The sequence below is a fragment of the Megalops cyprinoides genome, chromosome 12 (genome assembly GCF_013368585.1).
Source record: "Megalops cyprinoides isolate fMegCyp1 chromosome 12, fMegCyp1.pri, whole genome shotgun sequence".
NCBI lineage: Eukaryota > Metazoa > Chordata > Actinopteri > Elopiformes > Megalopidae > Megalops > Megalops cyprinoides.
Genome location: NC_050594.1, coordinates 36,227,373 through 36,244,193, shown reverse-complemented (window position 1 = coordinate 36,244,193; position 16,821 = coordinate 36,227,373). Strand labels below are relative to the sequence as shown.

Below are 16,821 nucleotides of genomic sequence, written 5' to 3'. Positions count from 1 at the left end.
TTTAATTTCATGAGCAGCACCAGTTAGAATACCAGGAGAGAAGCTACATTTGGACAGCTGCCGATTTGCAGCCAAACATTTTTGCATTTTGTTCTTTCAGATTAAAAAAAAAAACACAAATTCCTGTTTTGTTTTTATCATTATTGTACAGGTTCTCACCTGGCATTGCACTCTGCAATAAACGAAGGCTCACAACAACACTGTTCTGACAAGTCCTGACAGTCTGCAAAGGGTGAACACCATTAATAAGCTGTTTTAGAGGCATGCAATAAAAAATGGGAGTGAAGGTGCGTCAGTCAGGGGTGCAGATCAGGGAGAACTATGGAATGTGAGGAGGCTGCCTAGCTATGTTTATAAAGAAGCATCATTACATAAAACATCTCTTAGCTGGAAAAACATTATTCATCTTTTATAGTGCTTCCCTCTTGTACAATGCAATCAAGGCAAAAATAACTTCTATGTTTAAAGTAGAGATTTTATTAAAGCACAAAAGGTAAAGCACCAGTATTAATGTACAGAAATGTTCTATATACAACCAGTTGCAATTTACAGCCATTTGGCATCAACATAAACAGATAAAGCAGTTTCCCATGCATATATTATTTGCACATAACAAAAGCACCATATTATTAGTACTTGCAGCTGTTCTAAAACATCTGTCCCCCAAAATAAACTGATCTAAGGAGCTTTTTTTCTCCTTCACTTAAAGTAAAGATGTGCTTCATCCATGAGTCAAATTCTATCACCCTTATCCTTTCAACGTAGGTCTAACCAAATATATTAAGCTTTAAATATCTTTTAATACAAAAGTATTACAAGACATGTATTTACATTATGTATGATGTACATGCACTACTGCAAATCTGGAGTCAATAAATATAAAAAAAGCTAAATACAACAAAATAACGGTGCTACACAGATAATGCTTTTGAAACAGTACCCACCTTGTGCGATATCTGTCAGAAAGTGCAGGTTAAGGGAGTTTTCTGGACATGTATCATGTTGACATTGTACCCCAAACATTCGGTTTCTCTTAAAAGGTCTCACAGATTGCTTTCCACTGAATGCTGAAACCAGCCCAGGCACTTGTTGGGTGAAGAGGGGCCAATTCGATTGGCAGCATCATAGCCAAGTGTTCTCATACAGTTGTCATGAGTTTCAAAGACCCTGATCGGAAGCGCAGAATCTTCTTCTTGAGGTTGTGGGATGCCTTGATCTTCACAAAGGCCTTGGCCTGGGCGGCTGTCATTTCCTGGGGGAGGACGGGTCCGGCCTGCCCAAACTGAGGCCAGTTCACCCCCGCACTCTCCTCAGAGTCACTGGTGGTGCTGCTCTCCCCAGCAAAGTCCACCTCGCTGAAACTAGACTCACTGTCCCCAAAACAGTTGGTGGTGTAGTTGCTCCTCTCGTCCTCGCTGGTGTCTAGGATGGTGGAGTGGAACAGGGACGCGCACTCGGCGGAGTACTCAGAATCACTGCCCATGTAGGTGTAAGGGCTGGTGTACTGGGCGTTATCTGGCAGGTACATGGCAGACACCTGTCCCAGGACCTCCCTCTTCTGTCTCCTTTGTGCTCGCCTCATTGCCTCCTCATAAGGGACCTCGGTTATGGACTTCAGTCTTCGGTAGTCACTCCTCTTGTACTTGGGTTTGGTTAGCACCACTTCACGTCCATGACCGTGGTGTCTTGGAGTGGCTGTCTTGGACATCAGCGGTGGTGGGTGTTTGTCCAGAACTTGGCCTTCAGGGATTACTGCAGGAATCCTCTTTGCTCTTGAAGATGACTTCCTGGAGGCCTTGTGCAAGTTGTGCACATCTTCTGGGAAATTACACTTTTTGATGCTGGCCCGTGGCTTTTCCCACTCAGCCCCTAGGGCGGGCTCAGTGTGGGTCCGAGACTTGAGCATGGTGCTCTTCACTTTGACAATCTTAACGTTCTTGCTGCCTTTGCGGAGCTTCACGGTCTGCCTGTGCGCTGGGATGTACTGGGCACTCACCATCTGCCCACCTTCATCCTGGCTATTTGAAGAGGAGCCCACACTCATTAGCTCCAGAGTAGGCCTTTCTTCCACAGCAGAAGCATTCACTGGGGGAGACTTTGGGCATTTCTTTGGAGTGCCCATTTTCATTGGCTCTGTGGGTTGGTTATCCTCCAGCACTGGAAAGGAAGGACGTTTGCTACCTTTGGGGGAAGAGACGGCATGAGGACTGCCTGCGTCCTGGTAATCCTTGGATGTAGAACTCAATAGCAAGCCCTTGTTAGCTGCAAAGCCCTTGCTTTTGGAGAGGCTGTTTGTGTGAACATCACTGTCATTGAAACGTTCATTCTGAGGTTGACTGATTAGGTGGGGCTTCCCGTTCTCTGAAAGTTCACTTTTGACCTCAACTACCCACTGTTTGAGAGGAGATCCTGCACTGGTATCAGCGTTGTGCATGGTGCCAGCAGGCAAACAGGCTGGCCAGTTTGTTTTAAGGTCTGGGGTCTTCCCTTGCGCCTGGCCAGTGGCTTGCCGCACACAGAGGCTGCCCTGCCTCAAAATGCTCTTGGAAGGGTCCGTGTTTATACTGGTCCTTGGCTTGTTAGTCCTCATGGGTTGGGCCCTCTTCTGAAGCAGGCTAAAGATGTAACTGTCCAGTCTCTTGCTGGAGGGTGCACAGGAAGTAGGCCAAGCAACATTCTGGGATGCCAAAGGCTGCTCAGGTTTGAGTGACTCACTCAAAGGCTCAGCCTTTGGAGGGATGCCCTCCTCTTTCAAGTGGCCAATAAGAGACTGGAAAAAAATGGGACTCTGGACCGCCACGGCATGCAGGGGGCTGGGGTACCGATACACATCATTCCCGTTCTTGGCTATCAGGTCACAGTGATACTTGGACTGGCTCTCAGAGGAGCTGTCGATGGAAGGAGAGTAGGGAGCTGAGAAGGATCTCCTGACTGCCGCAGAGCTTTGCTCATCACAGTGGCCCTCACACTCCACACAACCCAGCAGGTCATCTGAAATAAAGGCAGGGAGACCAGAGTTACAGCACTGCCACCTGTGTAAAGGCCTATCACTGGTAGAACCACAGAACGTGAGCAACTCAATGAAGAAACCGCTTGCAGACACAGACAGAAGAATGAGGAACAACTTTAAAAATCCCAGAATGAACTACAGGCGCACACACACACAAGCTCAAACACACACACACGCATATGCATGCCCACACACACTCAATCATGTGCACACACACATGCACACACGTGGCTACATTCACGCCGACACATGCACATGCACAGACTTGGGTTTAGGGTCAGGGTTATCAGAATCTTCTTCCACAAAACTTGTGAAATGGAGAGTACATCTTGACAGTATCAAAGAAAGGACACCCAGTTTAAATTAAATCAAAAACTGGAATGAATAATCTTTTGCACAGGCAGTGAGTTTGTTTATTGCGGTACTATGCCAAGGAGAAATATAAATGGCACTTTTAAACAAAAATTTCACCCCAGCATTCACAGGTCACCTGCCTTTGCTTTGCCTGTATTCTTGTGCATGTAAATTAGCCTTAATCTGGCTGCCTCCAAGAGGGTTGGTATGTATAACACCCTGAAAACATCCACATCTCTCATATACTCATGTAGGATTTCTGAGAGGTTTCTGAGAGTTGTAGCTAAGTGCTCCTCACTTTCTCATAAGAGTTGAGGTCTGTGTAACCAAAGAGGGTGCTGTGTCTCAGACAGTTTCTATTTTTTAAAAATAGCCAGATTTGCATGGACAAAGTCCCAGAGACTGCTGCTGTGCTGGATGATGGTGGCTAGTTTTGACTTGTTAATCAGGCTGCTCTTATTTCCTTAGCATAGATGTTGCTGCATAGCCATTTTGTAAGACCATGATCATTTTTTTCTGCTAACATTTGTGGTGTCCTGTTCATCACTGAAGTGTTTATGTTATAAACCAAATTTATTAGTTAATCCAGACAAGTCTCACCACCACCAAAACAAATAATGTGACTGCTGGCTTGTGTGTGTGTGTGTGTGCGTGTGCGTGTGCGTGTGTAGGGGGTGATGCTCTAGCCTTTGTAGAGTTAAAGACAGTCAGGGACATAAAAGAGCGGGAACACTCATTTACAGTAAGAACAAAAAAGGGGAGTCAGCGGTCCACTGTCAGATAGACCACATAGGCCCCTAATACAGGGACACTTCACAGAGAGACTTCACTGAACATAGATTTTCACAGATACATTCTTACAGTGTTGAGCTGTGGCTGTAGTGAACAAAGGACTTCACTACTCCTGATCAGTGTCAGAGATATAAATCTGTATTGAGTGTACTTGTTAAAACAAAGGAAAGCTGCTTACCAATGAACACTCTGAAAAGCACATTAACTGGTCTGTATTAGAAAGACAACTGGTCAGATAAAAAAATTCCATAACCAGGAATGCTCTGATGTAAACAAAATCACTGTGGAACCTATGTAATAGTGAGAATCCATTCTGTTAGGATAACAATCTAAACGCATGATATGGCAGATTAAAATGTCAAGTTTGTGTAGGTTACACTGTAGGAGGAACGGTAATCCTTACAATCAAAAGCAGCAGGGCCATTGCCTCTTAAGGCCAAGATGTAGGCTCTTCCACAGTATAATTAGCAACCTCACTGTTGAGTATCTGTGCATGACAGACTAAAAAACTACCAACACCTAGGGCCCTGGAACAGGAACTCACCTGCAGATTTAGGCCGGCCCTCCGAGATGCTGAATGAGGCATCCAGTGGACTGCAGAAGCAGGTGCTAGAGTGGCAGCTGGACAAACACTCACTAAAGACAGAGTTAGAGGAGTTGGAGAGGGATCCCGACGCCCCATCGCTCAGCTCATAAAAACCTGGGGAGGAGAGGAGGGGGCACATGTTCTAACACATCCATCTTGCACCCGCAGGGGACAATGCTGTCACCCCACAATTTATAACATGACAGACTGTGCTGCAAAAAGAGTATAAAACAGTATTTATTAGTTTGTAGTGATTAAAAAGTGCTTTGGGCTAATTTCAAAATGGACCAGATATTCAATATCAGACCAATTTGACCAAGTTACTTACTGCCAGGGCTGGCGATTAATCCAATTTTATTTCCAATTACGATTTTGGCTTCCAACGATTATGAAAACAAGATAATGGAGGTAAAGCTATTATTGTGCCGCATTATTTACTGAAATGTGTGTGGGTGTGTGTGTGTATCTATATATCTATATATCTATATATATATATATATATATATATAAAGTTAAAGCTAAAAAACTGAGTGCAGTGCAAATATATATGAATATGTATACCAGGCATCTCCACGATTTCGGACACCCTTCTCCACGCATCATTTTTTAAAATTTATATCTCTGTACATTTCAAGAGACAAATTGTAGATTATGGGGAAACCCGGCACTGCCACGATAAGCTTCTCTTCCATGTTTGACTGGAACCAGAATGTTGGATCATTTGTTTCAGCAACCTGTGTCACGCTGCCTTCGCGTGTCGCATCACTCAGTATTTGCATAAAACAGACCTCAAGTCTAGTCTATTTTAGCCCCACATAGTTGCAAAGCCAAAGGCCACTTGTGTCTTGTCGCTGTAAATCGCCAACTCTCATTGAAAATGAATGGCAGCCGGTCCCTTTGTCTCTCTCCTGTGTCGTCCGTGTGACCGTAGGGTTAGCCATGGTGAACACAGAGGTCGCATCACAGTTAAAAAAAACTGATGTAACAGATTTCCTCTATGCGTTCGCAGGTCATTAAACGTTAAAAGTTAAACAAGAGAGCGACATCTAATGAGGGGGGACTAGTAATTGCCTTTAATACGACAGTTAGGCTATGTCAGAGCCCGTCTATTTAATTCTCTGGCTATGTTTACCCATTTTGGAAATGAACCTAGAAAACCGGAAAAAAATGCATATTAGCCTAAAAGATCGATCCATAAATTTTACAGATCGATATCGAAATTGGATTAATTTTAAAAAATGATTAATCTAAAAAGCGATACTTTTGTACACCCCTAGTGATCTCAATATTGACCAAAATAATCGTGATTATGATTTTTGCCATAATCGATTAGCCCTACTTACTGCTCTACCAGACCGATGACAAAAAGTAGCACCCATTTCAAGAAAAATTTGCGATTCTGAATATGATGTTAAGAAGGGTACAGAAGTAACCCACAACACGTAGGTTTTACTCCATTTGTGTGGTAATAAAGACACCACAGAAGAAATACTGTCAAATAGATCATCCTCACAAAGCTACCATTAGAAATTAAAACACGAGCACATTACAAACAGGCAGTGACATACAGATGCAGACAAGACATTCAGATTCTAATGACCTAATGTGTGGTCAGCTCTTTTCATGGAAATGAGGCATATATTTGTAATACTTTACTAAATATCACATAAAACAATTAATTTAATACACAAAGTTCAGTTTAGGACAATAATGATGGACTACAGTAATGCCTTTTCCATTAGCATCTCTTGATGCTTGAAGGAAAAATGGTCCTTTTCAAAGGGTGATGACCTGATGGACTGGTTATATTTGAAGTGGTACTCTTTTTCTCAGTAGATCCTACTCAGCATTAAATGCCTTAAATAAATGGTTAATTGGGTCTGATGACTATGTTGTCATTTTTATACAAGTTAAAATATTTCAGACACCCGTCACAGCTTAGATACTCAGAGCCCTACCCTTTCCTTTGACTTATAATTTAAACAGCAACGATTAAGGTATTGGGTATCAGAGAAATAAGAGATCATGACTGTGTGTCCTGACAGCTGCACAAAGGCAGGTTTTTCCATCTTATTCCAACACTGTTTTTTGTCTCTCTGATTTTCAGGATGTCAGCAAGTCTTTCAGCTCTGAACTATTTAGTCTTCCTACTGACCATTTTTATTATTCTTTAACTAACTGTATCATCATTAAAGATAACCAATCAGGAAATTTCAAAGATGACCTTTCATTTGGTAAGCAAAGACCTAGACGTCACAATATGTCTTGTGATACTGTTAAATTTCAATCTTTTATGTAATCCATCAACAACTATATGTAAAACGTATGTAGATTTTCTGCACATTAGAGAGAAAAAGGGTCTACACAATGACTATTAAAATGCACAACCTTTTTAAGGGATGTCAAAGGCTGGGATAGTATTGGTTTCAATCATTAAACATCAACATTTGGAAACAGAACTAAGCTTGAGGTAAAAAATGCTGTCAAGGATCTGAAATATTCGTGAGCAGGTAACACGGTCATGATCCTGGTTAAAACTACCTCTCCCTGTTACTTAGCAATGCAACAGTGGTACCAGTGCAAAGCTATGTTAACATCCTAGTTGTGTCATTGTAACAGTCAGAAACACTCCTAAATGCTCTATTCTCACCTGAATCCAGAACCCAGCTCAAGGCAAAGTAATACGCTACCTTGAGGACTGGCCAACAACTCAATCAATATGGATACAGCACAGAGCTATAGTAAGAAATGGTCTTGAAATTGGAGGGTTGCAGGTTTGAATCCAGTGAGCAAGATACTTAACTTGAGATAAGTGGAGCTACTGTCCAAGTTCAGCTGTATAAACAGATATGTAAAATAAAATCTAAAAGGTCACTCATGGTAAGGGCATCACCCAAGCTTATGAGATGTAACACCGACCCCAGACAACATTACATGCACCACTATCGAGTTCACAAGCTAAACTCGCTGTGCTGACAGGCTTGAAAAAAAAAAAAAAACAAACAAACGGATGTTACCTGGCTCCTGATTCACTCTCAAACAAAGACAGCTGGTATCCACTTGCTCACAATTATTCTTCCTAATGTGCTGGAGGGTTTACCTGAGCTGGGGCGGCTGTCAGTCTCCAGGCGGTCATGTGACGCCTTTTCAGCATCCAGTTGCAGGTCACTGATCTGCCTGTCCAGCTCCTGCAGCTGACTTATCAAACCAGCATCCCTTCGTCTCAAGCAGTTCTGGAAGGGAGAGACAAAGAAGAGGTTGTAGTAACTCTCCCAGAATGTATTACAGAATCAGTTCCAAAGGGCTTAACATGTAGCATTAGGCATACAAGAAAAGACTTTCACACAGGACGATCTGTAAACAATTAAGGAAATGCTGTTGCCTTTCTGATCATTCAGCCGACTAATTTTAGATACGAGCCCAAGGAGGAAAACTGCCCTTCACAACAAAAGGTCAAGGAATTCCATTCTCAAGGAGGGCTATTTGGAGACTGATCACTTATTTAGTCACTTCTAATCACCTATGGATAGGAAATCCCATATGGTCCTGCTCATCAAGAAAACCCAGGCATGAGGCTGGCCAGCTCCTGCTTCACTGCTTCATGTTTCATTTGGTCAAATATAGAAAGGGAATGTAAAACTTCAGGAAACAAGATCAAGCTAATTTGAAGGAGTCACCACTGACTGGTTTTTGTTGACATAGATTTGGTTCAGAGCTGTAATCCAGACAGGGTGTGTATTTCTTTCAGAAGGACAGAGTATGCTGGTGAAATGGATGGCAGAAGAATTCCAATAAGAAATAATATTTTAAAAATAACTCCCCTCAGAAAACATGCTGGCTATAAGGCATGGGGTAAATCTGACATAGCACGTTCCTGTTCAAGTAGGGTGAAATGAAAGAACAATGATAACCTGGCCCTCAACGTCCGGACTGACAATATAAATTACAATGGGGACTTCGAACAACCCGTCATCTGAATTTTCCTCGCACGCATTTTAACTACCCTGCGTACGAGGTCACCAGTAATCCAACACATTCATTCAGTGATATATCGAGCCATACTCCCACTGCAGCGAGCTGGCAGCCCATAAAAACGGCCTCATGACAAGAGGCATTGGGTGATTAATGCGTCCTGAGCTCAGAACATGCTAGGGCTCTGGAGACCATTTTTTACACAATGTACCATTTTGCAAAGCAATCCTGTGGTTATTTTGAAACGGAATCAAATTATCCACATGTGCTTTTGATAGCCTGGGCTCGTGACTAACAAGGAGGGGTCTGTTTTTTTTTTTTTTTCATCAAAATAGATTTTCTCACTGGTTGTCAATGCGTCAATTGTTAGAGCTGTGGAACTTGGATAAGGAGAGTGGAAAATGTAGAAAATGGATATAGTTTCTTTTAAAATTTTGGAAGATAAATCCTCGCACTCACCTGACGATGTAAAAAGGGTTATTTGTAGCAGGTCATTTTGCAAGGTTAAGGATACATTTTAAATACATGGGGAACATCTGAGATTCTAATTACCACGAATGTTAGCCCAACCCACCGAATAAATCGGCAGATTCATAGCGAAGCAAATCAATGTTACCTCCAGCAACATTAATTAATATATCATATAGTGATAAGGTTCATTTACTTCTAAACACTGAGCTACTACAATAAAAAGACACCTCCCCTGTAACAAAGCGCCTTGGTGAAATTGTTCATTACAAACGGCGCTTTCCGTCTCTGATTTCAATAAGAAAAATTCCAAGCAAATGACCTCCCAAATAAAAACGATGTGTTTTTACCTCTTTATGAAGTCTAATCTCGAACATCGAGTCGGTATATCCCCGGCTTCCTTTAACAACAGCAGGGGGTCCGAGATTTGCTTGTAAAAGTTAATTTAAATCGCCCTATCTATTGTAACTCATTAGCAAGCCTTGTAGAGGCAGCTGGACCCATAGCCCGGATTACTCCACCAGGAGCTTCCCTCGGCCCCCAGCACCTAGGAAATTCGATTCAAATAATCTTGACGCTTTTTTGTTGTCAGTTCTCCGCGTTACAATTGGCTCGCTTTGAGCCAACTGATTGTATACTTTACTTTTACTTAGATCCACGGCCAAAACTACATTTGTTTGACGCTTGGCAGGTTACTGCATATTTCTTCTCGTGACCATAGCTTTTGCCAATGGAAAATTTGTTGCAGTCTATTTGCTGTTCTGTAAACCCTTTCAACTTTAATAGAAATTAGGGTGTTAATTCGTTCTGCAGAAAAATGCTTAGCTTTGATTTTGTGGAGGTCGAGGACATTTTAAAGTCAAATTTAAGTGTCAACGTGCAAATAAACTTGGCCTCTCTTACTGGACAACAATGTTTGTACTTGTATGTATTAACGTTTAAAGGCTTTACCGTCCCATAGAAAAAAAATCATTCACCACCACCCACCCACTCGGACTTGGTGCGGAAAATAACAGCAAAGTCAACGTTATCGGTACATTCACTCCCCGTTACAATACCACCAGTGTAATAAGTGTCTGTAAATCCATAGTCGTAAAATCCACATAGCCCAAATTAAACATTTTCTATGCCACATGCATTCTCAATCTGCTTCAGTAAACACTTTGAAAATATCGTTGCTTATCGCGGACATAACATGCTATTTTTAACGAGCTAACAGCGTAACAGGCATGCATGTAAATAAGTCAAACTTGGCCGCACAATGAACATATGGAAATAGTTTAAGAGTAATACTTCAGAGCACATGTCAAATCAAAATACCTACCAACTGTTTTCTTAGTAACAATATATTTTCTTCCAGGAGTTTTTCCTCGGAGCTTAGGTAGTTTTCTACCGCTCCACATACTTTCTCTTCCTTGGTGAATGTAGGATTCTCCTGGTGTCTTAGCACACTCCTGACCAACATTTCCTGTCTTTGTCTCAGGTACTCCAGTTCTCCCAGTCCCGCAAGAGTTGCCTCCAGTCTCTCCCGAGTTCGCAAGCGATCCACTTCCCCTTCCACCCTTTCCCGAGAGCGCACATCGCAATCCCTTCTGTCCCGCGCCAACAAGCACTCATTCGAGCCCGGCATCTCTGCGGCAGCGGCCGTTTGCTTCATGGTATTCCCAAGAACAAATGAGCTACAACATTGATTTTAAGAACACACGCGTCTTCAGGCACTGTAGCACTCGAAATGATACGACAAACCGCATAAACTTCCAAACAGCGGGAAACGGAATTTCCGTTGTCTACTAAAGGGCACAGGGTGCCTTGTCGCAACGTTGTTAAAAATCTTAAACTAAAATCACGAAGAATATTTTCCCAATACATTAACTCAATAGATGGTTCTAATCATATATGCTCGGTAGATTTGTCGGTCTAATACTGTTGTAGTTTCCGACAGTGCGCGTTGCTCCTTAAGTTTCAGCGTTACGTACACACGCTGAAAGCTGCCTCTTCTTCCACGGCTCTCAGCCTTCTGAACGCTTGCAGTTATGTGGGTCTCCCACCACATCACACTTCATGATGAGCGAATCCGCGTTGCCGTCGCGTCCTAATGCCTGCCCGCGCAATTCATTCCTTACGGGATTCAACAGCCAAAGGCGTAGTCTCCTTAAAACGCAAACAATAAAACGAAAAGTAATACAAGCGAAGAATTTTATTGTTGGAAGTTAATTTGATTTTAACAGCAGGGCTACCGAATGCTGGGCCATTTTCTCTTCAAACGTCATATTAACGGCATTCACTTTCAACGACAAAAACTGATGATACAAATGACCACACCACTGTAGATGGCACAAGTTTTTATCTATCACCGTGTACGATGGGACTGGTTTGTCCATGGGGATAATTAAACATCTGATTGCGTATTTACAAATGACCGTACACGTAAAAACAATGAGTTTAGCTAATTACACTGGGTGAGGCTGCTGGGCATTACTGTGAGCTAAGGATTGACAGCGCCCTCCTCTGTGGTGAAGAGTTACTGCAGGACAGACGTTCATAAACCATGAGTCGAATTTTGATATTCATTTAGATTCACCCCAATATATCAAACTGCAGATTTAAATCGTTTCCAGTTTGCAGAGATGTCTTGGTGCAAGCAGCACCGAAAATGCGTCCACTGCATGAATTTAAACCCCTGAAGCCACACTGCCACCCTATTATCCGAATTTCATCTTGATTCTGAAATGTGTTTAAGATATAAGACACAGATGTTGAACTCAGAAAGGTAGTGTTACAACAGTGCTCTGCTTCACAAACAGCCAGTCTTTTATGCATGCTGAAGTTAAGCTGTAAACTGTATGTAGAGAGTTAAGGCAACTATGTATCAGAAATACAAATAAGTCAGCCTATGTTGATATATATGTACCAGGCCATGTAGACAACATAACTGCATGTTAGAAGGACTATCATTCCCGTATTATGACTGCAATATTTTATTAATAATTATTATTTTATTATCAATTTCAAAAACCTACTACACTATTAATATGCTATGTGTACATACATTTTGACAGTTTGTAGGTATGCCTATAATATATCCTATTATCACCAGAATAGCTGGTGAAAACCCGGAGTTCCACCCTACGAGAGAACAGACTTTTATAAAAGCCTTTTCAAAAAAGCTACCATTCATTCATTTTGCCTTTTATTTCCAAGAGGTGTGGATGAAGAGCACAATCTTGGATTTTCTTATCATCTTTTTCTCCTCTTTAACCTCATCTTTTAAGTCTTGATTGTTTTATTATTACTGATTCTATTTGCTATTACCAAGAGAATGGTCCTTTTTTCATTCACAAAGAAAGCAATGAATAACCTTTGAATTCATGCATCAACAAATTATTTTGACAGCTTCCATCTGCATTCTTTTCTTTCCCCTTATGTCAACTCAAGTTTCACATTTACTAAAACTGGAGAAGACATGTTACTACACTAAGGACTAAAGGACTGAAAAATGCTGCAAATTTCATAAACAAACAGTGCAGTAGCTTTGGGCTTCTTGGATTGCGCAAATACACACATGCAGACTTTAGGGGTCCATGGCAGTAGATGGGAAAGTGAATCCTATGCGAGCGTGTGCAGAGACAGGACCCCCACACTGTTGCCAGCAGCCCGAGGACACAGCATCACTGATGACACCACCCTGCATGAATGCATGAACTCATACATCACTATTATTTGTCATATCGACTTACAAGGAGACATGAAAAAGTACAATGCCATTTTAGAGGCTGACATCATAAGCTTCCTCAGTTTCCGATGCATGTAATTTCCTGTTATTCATCAGCAGGCATACCACACAGGGGTTAGAGGGTTTTTAGAGGATTTTTCACTTAATTAGATTTTGGCATGTCAGTTGGAGTGTCATATCATTTTCATATTATAAGGATTACACTGTCCTATAATTAGAACAAACATAAGAACAGAGCCCACATTACACCTCTCTTTGCCTCGTTCCACTGGCTCCCTGTAGCTGCCCACATCAAGTTCAAGGCCTTGATGCTTGCATTCAGAACAACAAACAATACTGTACCTATCTACCTGAACTCACTACTACAAGCCTATGGATTGCAAAGGGCTGTTTGATATAAATTCCCCCAGCTACTATTATCTCCTAGGATTCACTAAAGAATCAAAGAAGCAGGGGTGTACATATAATTTTTGGTGTGGTTCTCAAAGGAGCACTTGGAGATGTTGCTTGCTGCTCACCTTTTACACTGCACGAATATCCTACAAGCTGTCATCATCACTACCCTCCTGACTGCTCTCCTCACTGTCTTCCTCTCTTTCAAACATGGTGGATGTGGATGTAGGCTGACTTCTTTCTCCCTGGTTGAGCCTGCGATGAGCTGTTTGCATCCATAGGTCAACAGCTGGCTTTCGGTCAGAAGTCTCTGTTGTCATCTTAGACAAGTGGATGTGCATCAGGGATGAGAGGTGAAAGTCTGACAGGCGGGATCTGTACTTGTTTTTTATCATATTGAGATGTGAAAATCCCCTCTCGCATGCAGCACTGCTCAAGGGCGGTGTAAGAGACAACAGAGTGACTTTGTGAATATTGGAGTAACTATCTGGATTGCTTGTCTTCACTATGTTGACCAAGTCATACACAGAGGAGGCTGCCAAACGTTTCCCTCCTTGCTTTAAAAGCATCCATTCTCTTAGAGTGGCGTCTCTGTCAACAGACAAGCTGGCCTCATATTTCTGAAGCATGTTACTCAGTGTTGTGCTGCCAAAACTGTGGAGCTCTTGCATTTCTGGAGGCCAAGTTGAAGGATCAAAAATTTGAGGGATTGGATGACTTGAGGGATTCATATCTGCTTTCAAACTCATGAATTAAACCTCTCAATACATCAGACTTGTCCCTGTCAGCATCAGCATTGCAAAAAGTCTCCTTCCTGTACTTGTCTTCACTGTCAAGCAAAAGTGTCATTTGTCCAATAGCTACCATGAGCTCATCTTTGCATTCACCAATAGACAAATTCTCTTGCTGGAACCTGAGGGAGGTGAAGCGCAAAATGTTTCCAGTGGCAAGCATGTTGGGTAGGAAACACCAAAAACGCTCTGTGCAGATATGTTTTTTCAGTTTGGTCACTGTCACCACTTGTAGCCACTTGAATTTGAATGGCAGGTAATAGCCTCCATATTTTCAAGAGTCTCTTGCCTCCATGCAGACCATCTAATATTGTGAAACTTCCCTAGTTTGACAAAGGCAATGCCATTCTCATCACATATCTTCTTTAGTTGTTCTGTTCTATTTGCACCCCCTTTCTGTAAAGAAAAGCTTTGCAACTTTACAATGGGGCGGGTAAATGTCTCACAGTATGGAACCATGTGATCAGCTAACTTAGCACAGTTTTCAAGGGTGTGGGCGGTACACAGAATATGCACAACGGAATCCCCGATCGCAACTATCTGACGCAATTTGGGAACGACCCCGTTGTAAACTCCAACGATGACTGCAGCTCCGTCTGTGCACACCGAAACCAACTTCGTCTTCCCCTAAACCACAAGCATGGAAGAGTTGCAGAATCCCCTTCACTATGTCCTGTGCCGTTCGATTCACACCCAGATTAATTAATCCAAGGAAATCTGAGGTAAACTCTCCATTGTTAGACACAGACATAATGTACACAATTTCCTGCTCCACTTTTGTTATGTCTTCTGATCCATCAAAGAGCACACCCCAAAATTCGACTGCCTTCAGTTGTTCACTCAATTCTGAACTGATTGTCTGAGCGATGCTCTGAATGATGCGGGTCCCCCCTTCTCGTGAATGATAGGCCTATGCACTCCCGACATTAACTCCAAGCCTTTTGAAAAGCGCAATGTCCTCCTCATATGAATGCATGGGACGTGCATGTTTCGCTTTGTGAAAGGCCAACAGAAAAATATTACACAGTGCTTGGCGCTGTTCTTCATTCAGTTTGTCCTGCCACCTGTCAAGAGGGCGACTGGATTTCTGATCCCAGCTGCACCTGTTATTTATAGTTTGCACTATGTTCATGTCATGTGCCCTTTACTCTTCTCATGCTTTTCACAAGCTGGATGACTGAAATTTTTTGTCCCTATATAAAAGACGCTACTTTTATCCACGATATTAGGATTTTCACAGCATATTTTGCACCACATCTCTGTGCGGTCATCTGTTTGGAGCCATGCTACCTCCTGCAGCCACTTTTCCACGAATAGGCCTACTCATTTTTTATGTTCAGGTTCAGTCTGGCGTTTCTTTGAAGGTCATGGAATACCAAAGTAATTACTTAATGTAGCTTGCTTCTTAGACATGTTGATTAATAGATAAATCTTAAAACCAGAGAAAAAATGTAAGCTAGTTATAAGGTAAGCTAACTAGCCTACTCACTGGGGCTAACCTTGGTAACTTGGAAAAAAAAACATCCACTTAATCTAGAATGAAGGCTACAAGTTACACAATTACCAACTGATGATTAACATTAATTATTATGGCTGTCTTACCAGTGATGCGTGAAGAAAATTCTAATGTTTTAGTAGGTAACTGTGTCCCAAAAATGCTGGTACGCAAAAATGCTAATACATGCCATGCATCATTTTATTTTGACCACGCATGTGCACCTGCGTACCACTTATGTGCACTCCTGCAAATAAGCCTTGTGTGGTTTTGTATGCTCCCGAGACCCGACCCATTGATTTGTGTCCTCTGTAGTGGACATATTGTTCACATGCATCTCCTTTTACTCTTTTGAGCTACTCAATTAATTCCTTTTGTGTTGTAAAGAGGACATCCTGGTGAAACGGCTCAGGCAAGGACTCAGTCGCAGACCAAGAGAGCTTCAGGTTCCAGGCGAGTTTATTAATGACGACAGGCAGGTTGCGAAACAAAAGCAGGCAGGGTCGAAAACCGAAAGGCAGTCCGCGGACAAAAACAGGGTCGGTAACAGGGGCAGGCAGGGTCAGGAACCGGGCAGGCAAAATGATCAGGCAACAGGACAAGACGGCAGGCAGAAAACGAAGACAAAGGTCAGGCAGAGTCAAAAAACACGGAGAAATCAGAAATCCAGAAAAACTGCGGGACCAAAACAGGTACAAAAACACTGAGACGAACTGGCAAACAAGACAGGAACAAGCAGGGTAGAAATAGGGCTGGGCTGATGAGGAGATGGGATGCAGGTGGGCAGGCAGGCAGGTGAAGATAATGGGGCAATCAGGTGGGCGGGGACCAGGCAGGGAGCGGGCGGGGCTGGAACACAAGGAAAACAAAAAGCACATGGACAGGGAAAAATAAAAACACCACAGCTATGGGGGCGGAGCCCTGATATCTGGCCTTTCTAATGATATGCCGTTTGATAGGCTGGGATGCTGGGAACTTCCTCTTTTTTTAGATCCAAAATGGCCGGCATAGGAACATGCACATTTTATGGAAAGAGAGGTAAGTCAAATATTGTTAAATTGTTGTTTTTTTTACTATGATTATCATATATGTTCTTGCTTATTAAAATGTCAGGAATGATATATTTAATTCTAAAAGCAGCTACATTATTTGTGTTTTGAAATAATAGCCCTTTTATGAATGTCCATTATAGTGGACACCAGGACCATTTTAATGTACTTAATGACT

The 16,821-nt window shown here is 42.2% G+C and overlaps 1 protein-coding gene across 1 annotated transcript; it reads right to left on the bottom strand.

Moving 5' to 3' along the window:
• Positions 1-274: 274 nt before the first annotated feature.
• Positions 275-11,183, bottom strand: dact1 (dishevelled-binding antagonist of beta-catenin 1). Its single transcript, XM_036542009.1, has 4 exons — positions 10,507-11,183; positions 7,843-7,975; positions 4,701-4,856; positions 275-2,991 (listed from the first exon to the last, which is right to left on the bottom strand). The coding sequence occupies exons 1-4, from the start codon at positions 10,837-10,839 to the stop codon at positions 1,139-1,141; spliced, it is 2,475 nt and encodes an 824-aa protein (XP_036397902.1). The 5' UTR covers positions 10,840-11,183; the 3' UTR covers positions 275-1,138.
• Positions 11,184-16,821: the final 5,638 nt, after the last annotated feature.

Coding starts and splice junctions, on each gene's coding strand:
- dact1 (XM_036542009.1), bottom strand. CDS start 10,839: ATGAAGCAAACGGCCGCTGCCGCAGAGATGCCGGGCTCGAATGAGTGC. Junction 7,976..10,506: donor TGTTACTAAGAAAACAGTTG/GTAGGTATTTTG, acceptor TCTCCCTTCCAG/AACTGCTTGAGACGAAGGGA. Junction 2,992..4,700: donor GGGCCGGCCTAAATCTGCAG/GTGAGTTCCTGT, acceptor CCTTTATTTCAG/ATGACCTGCTGGGTTGTGTG.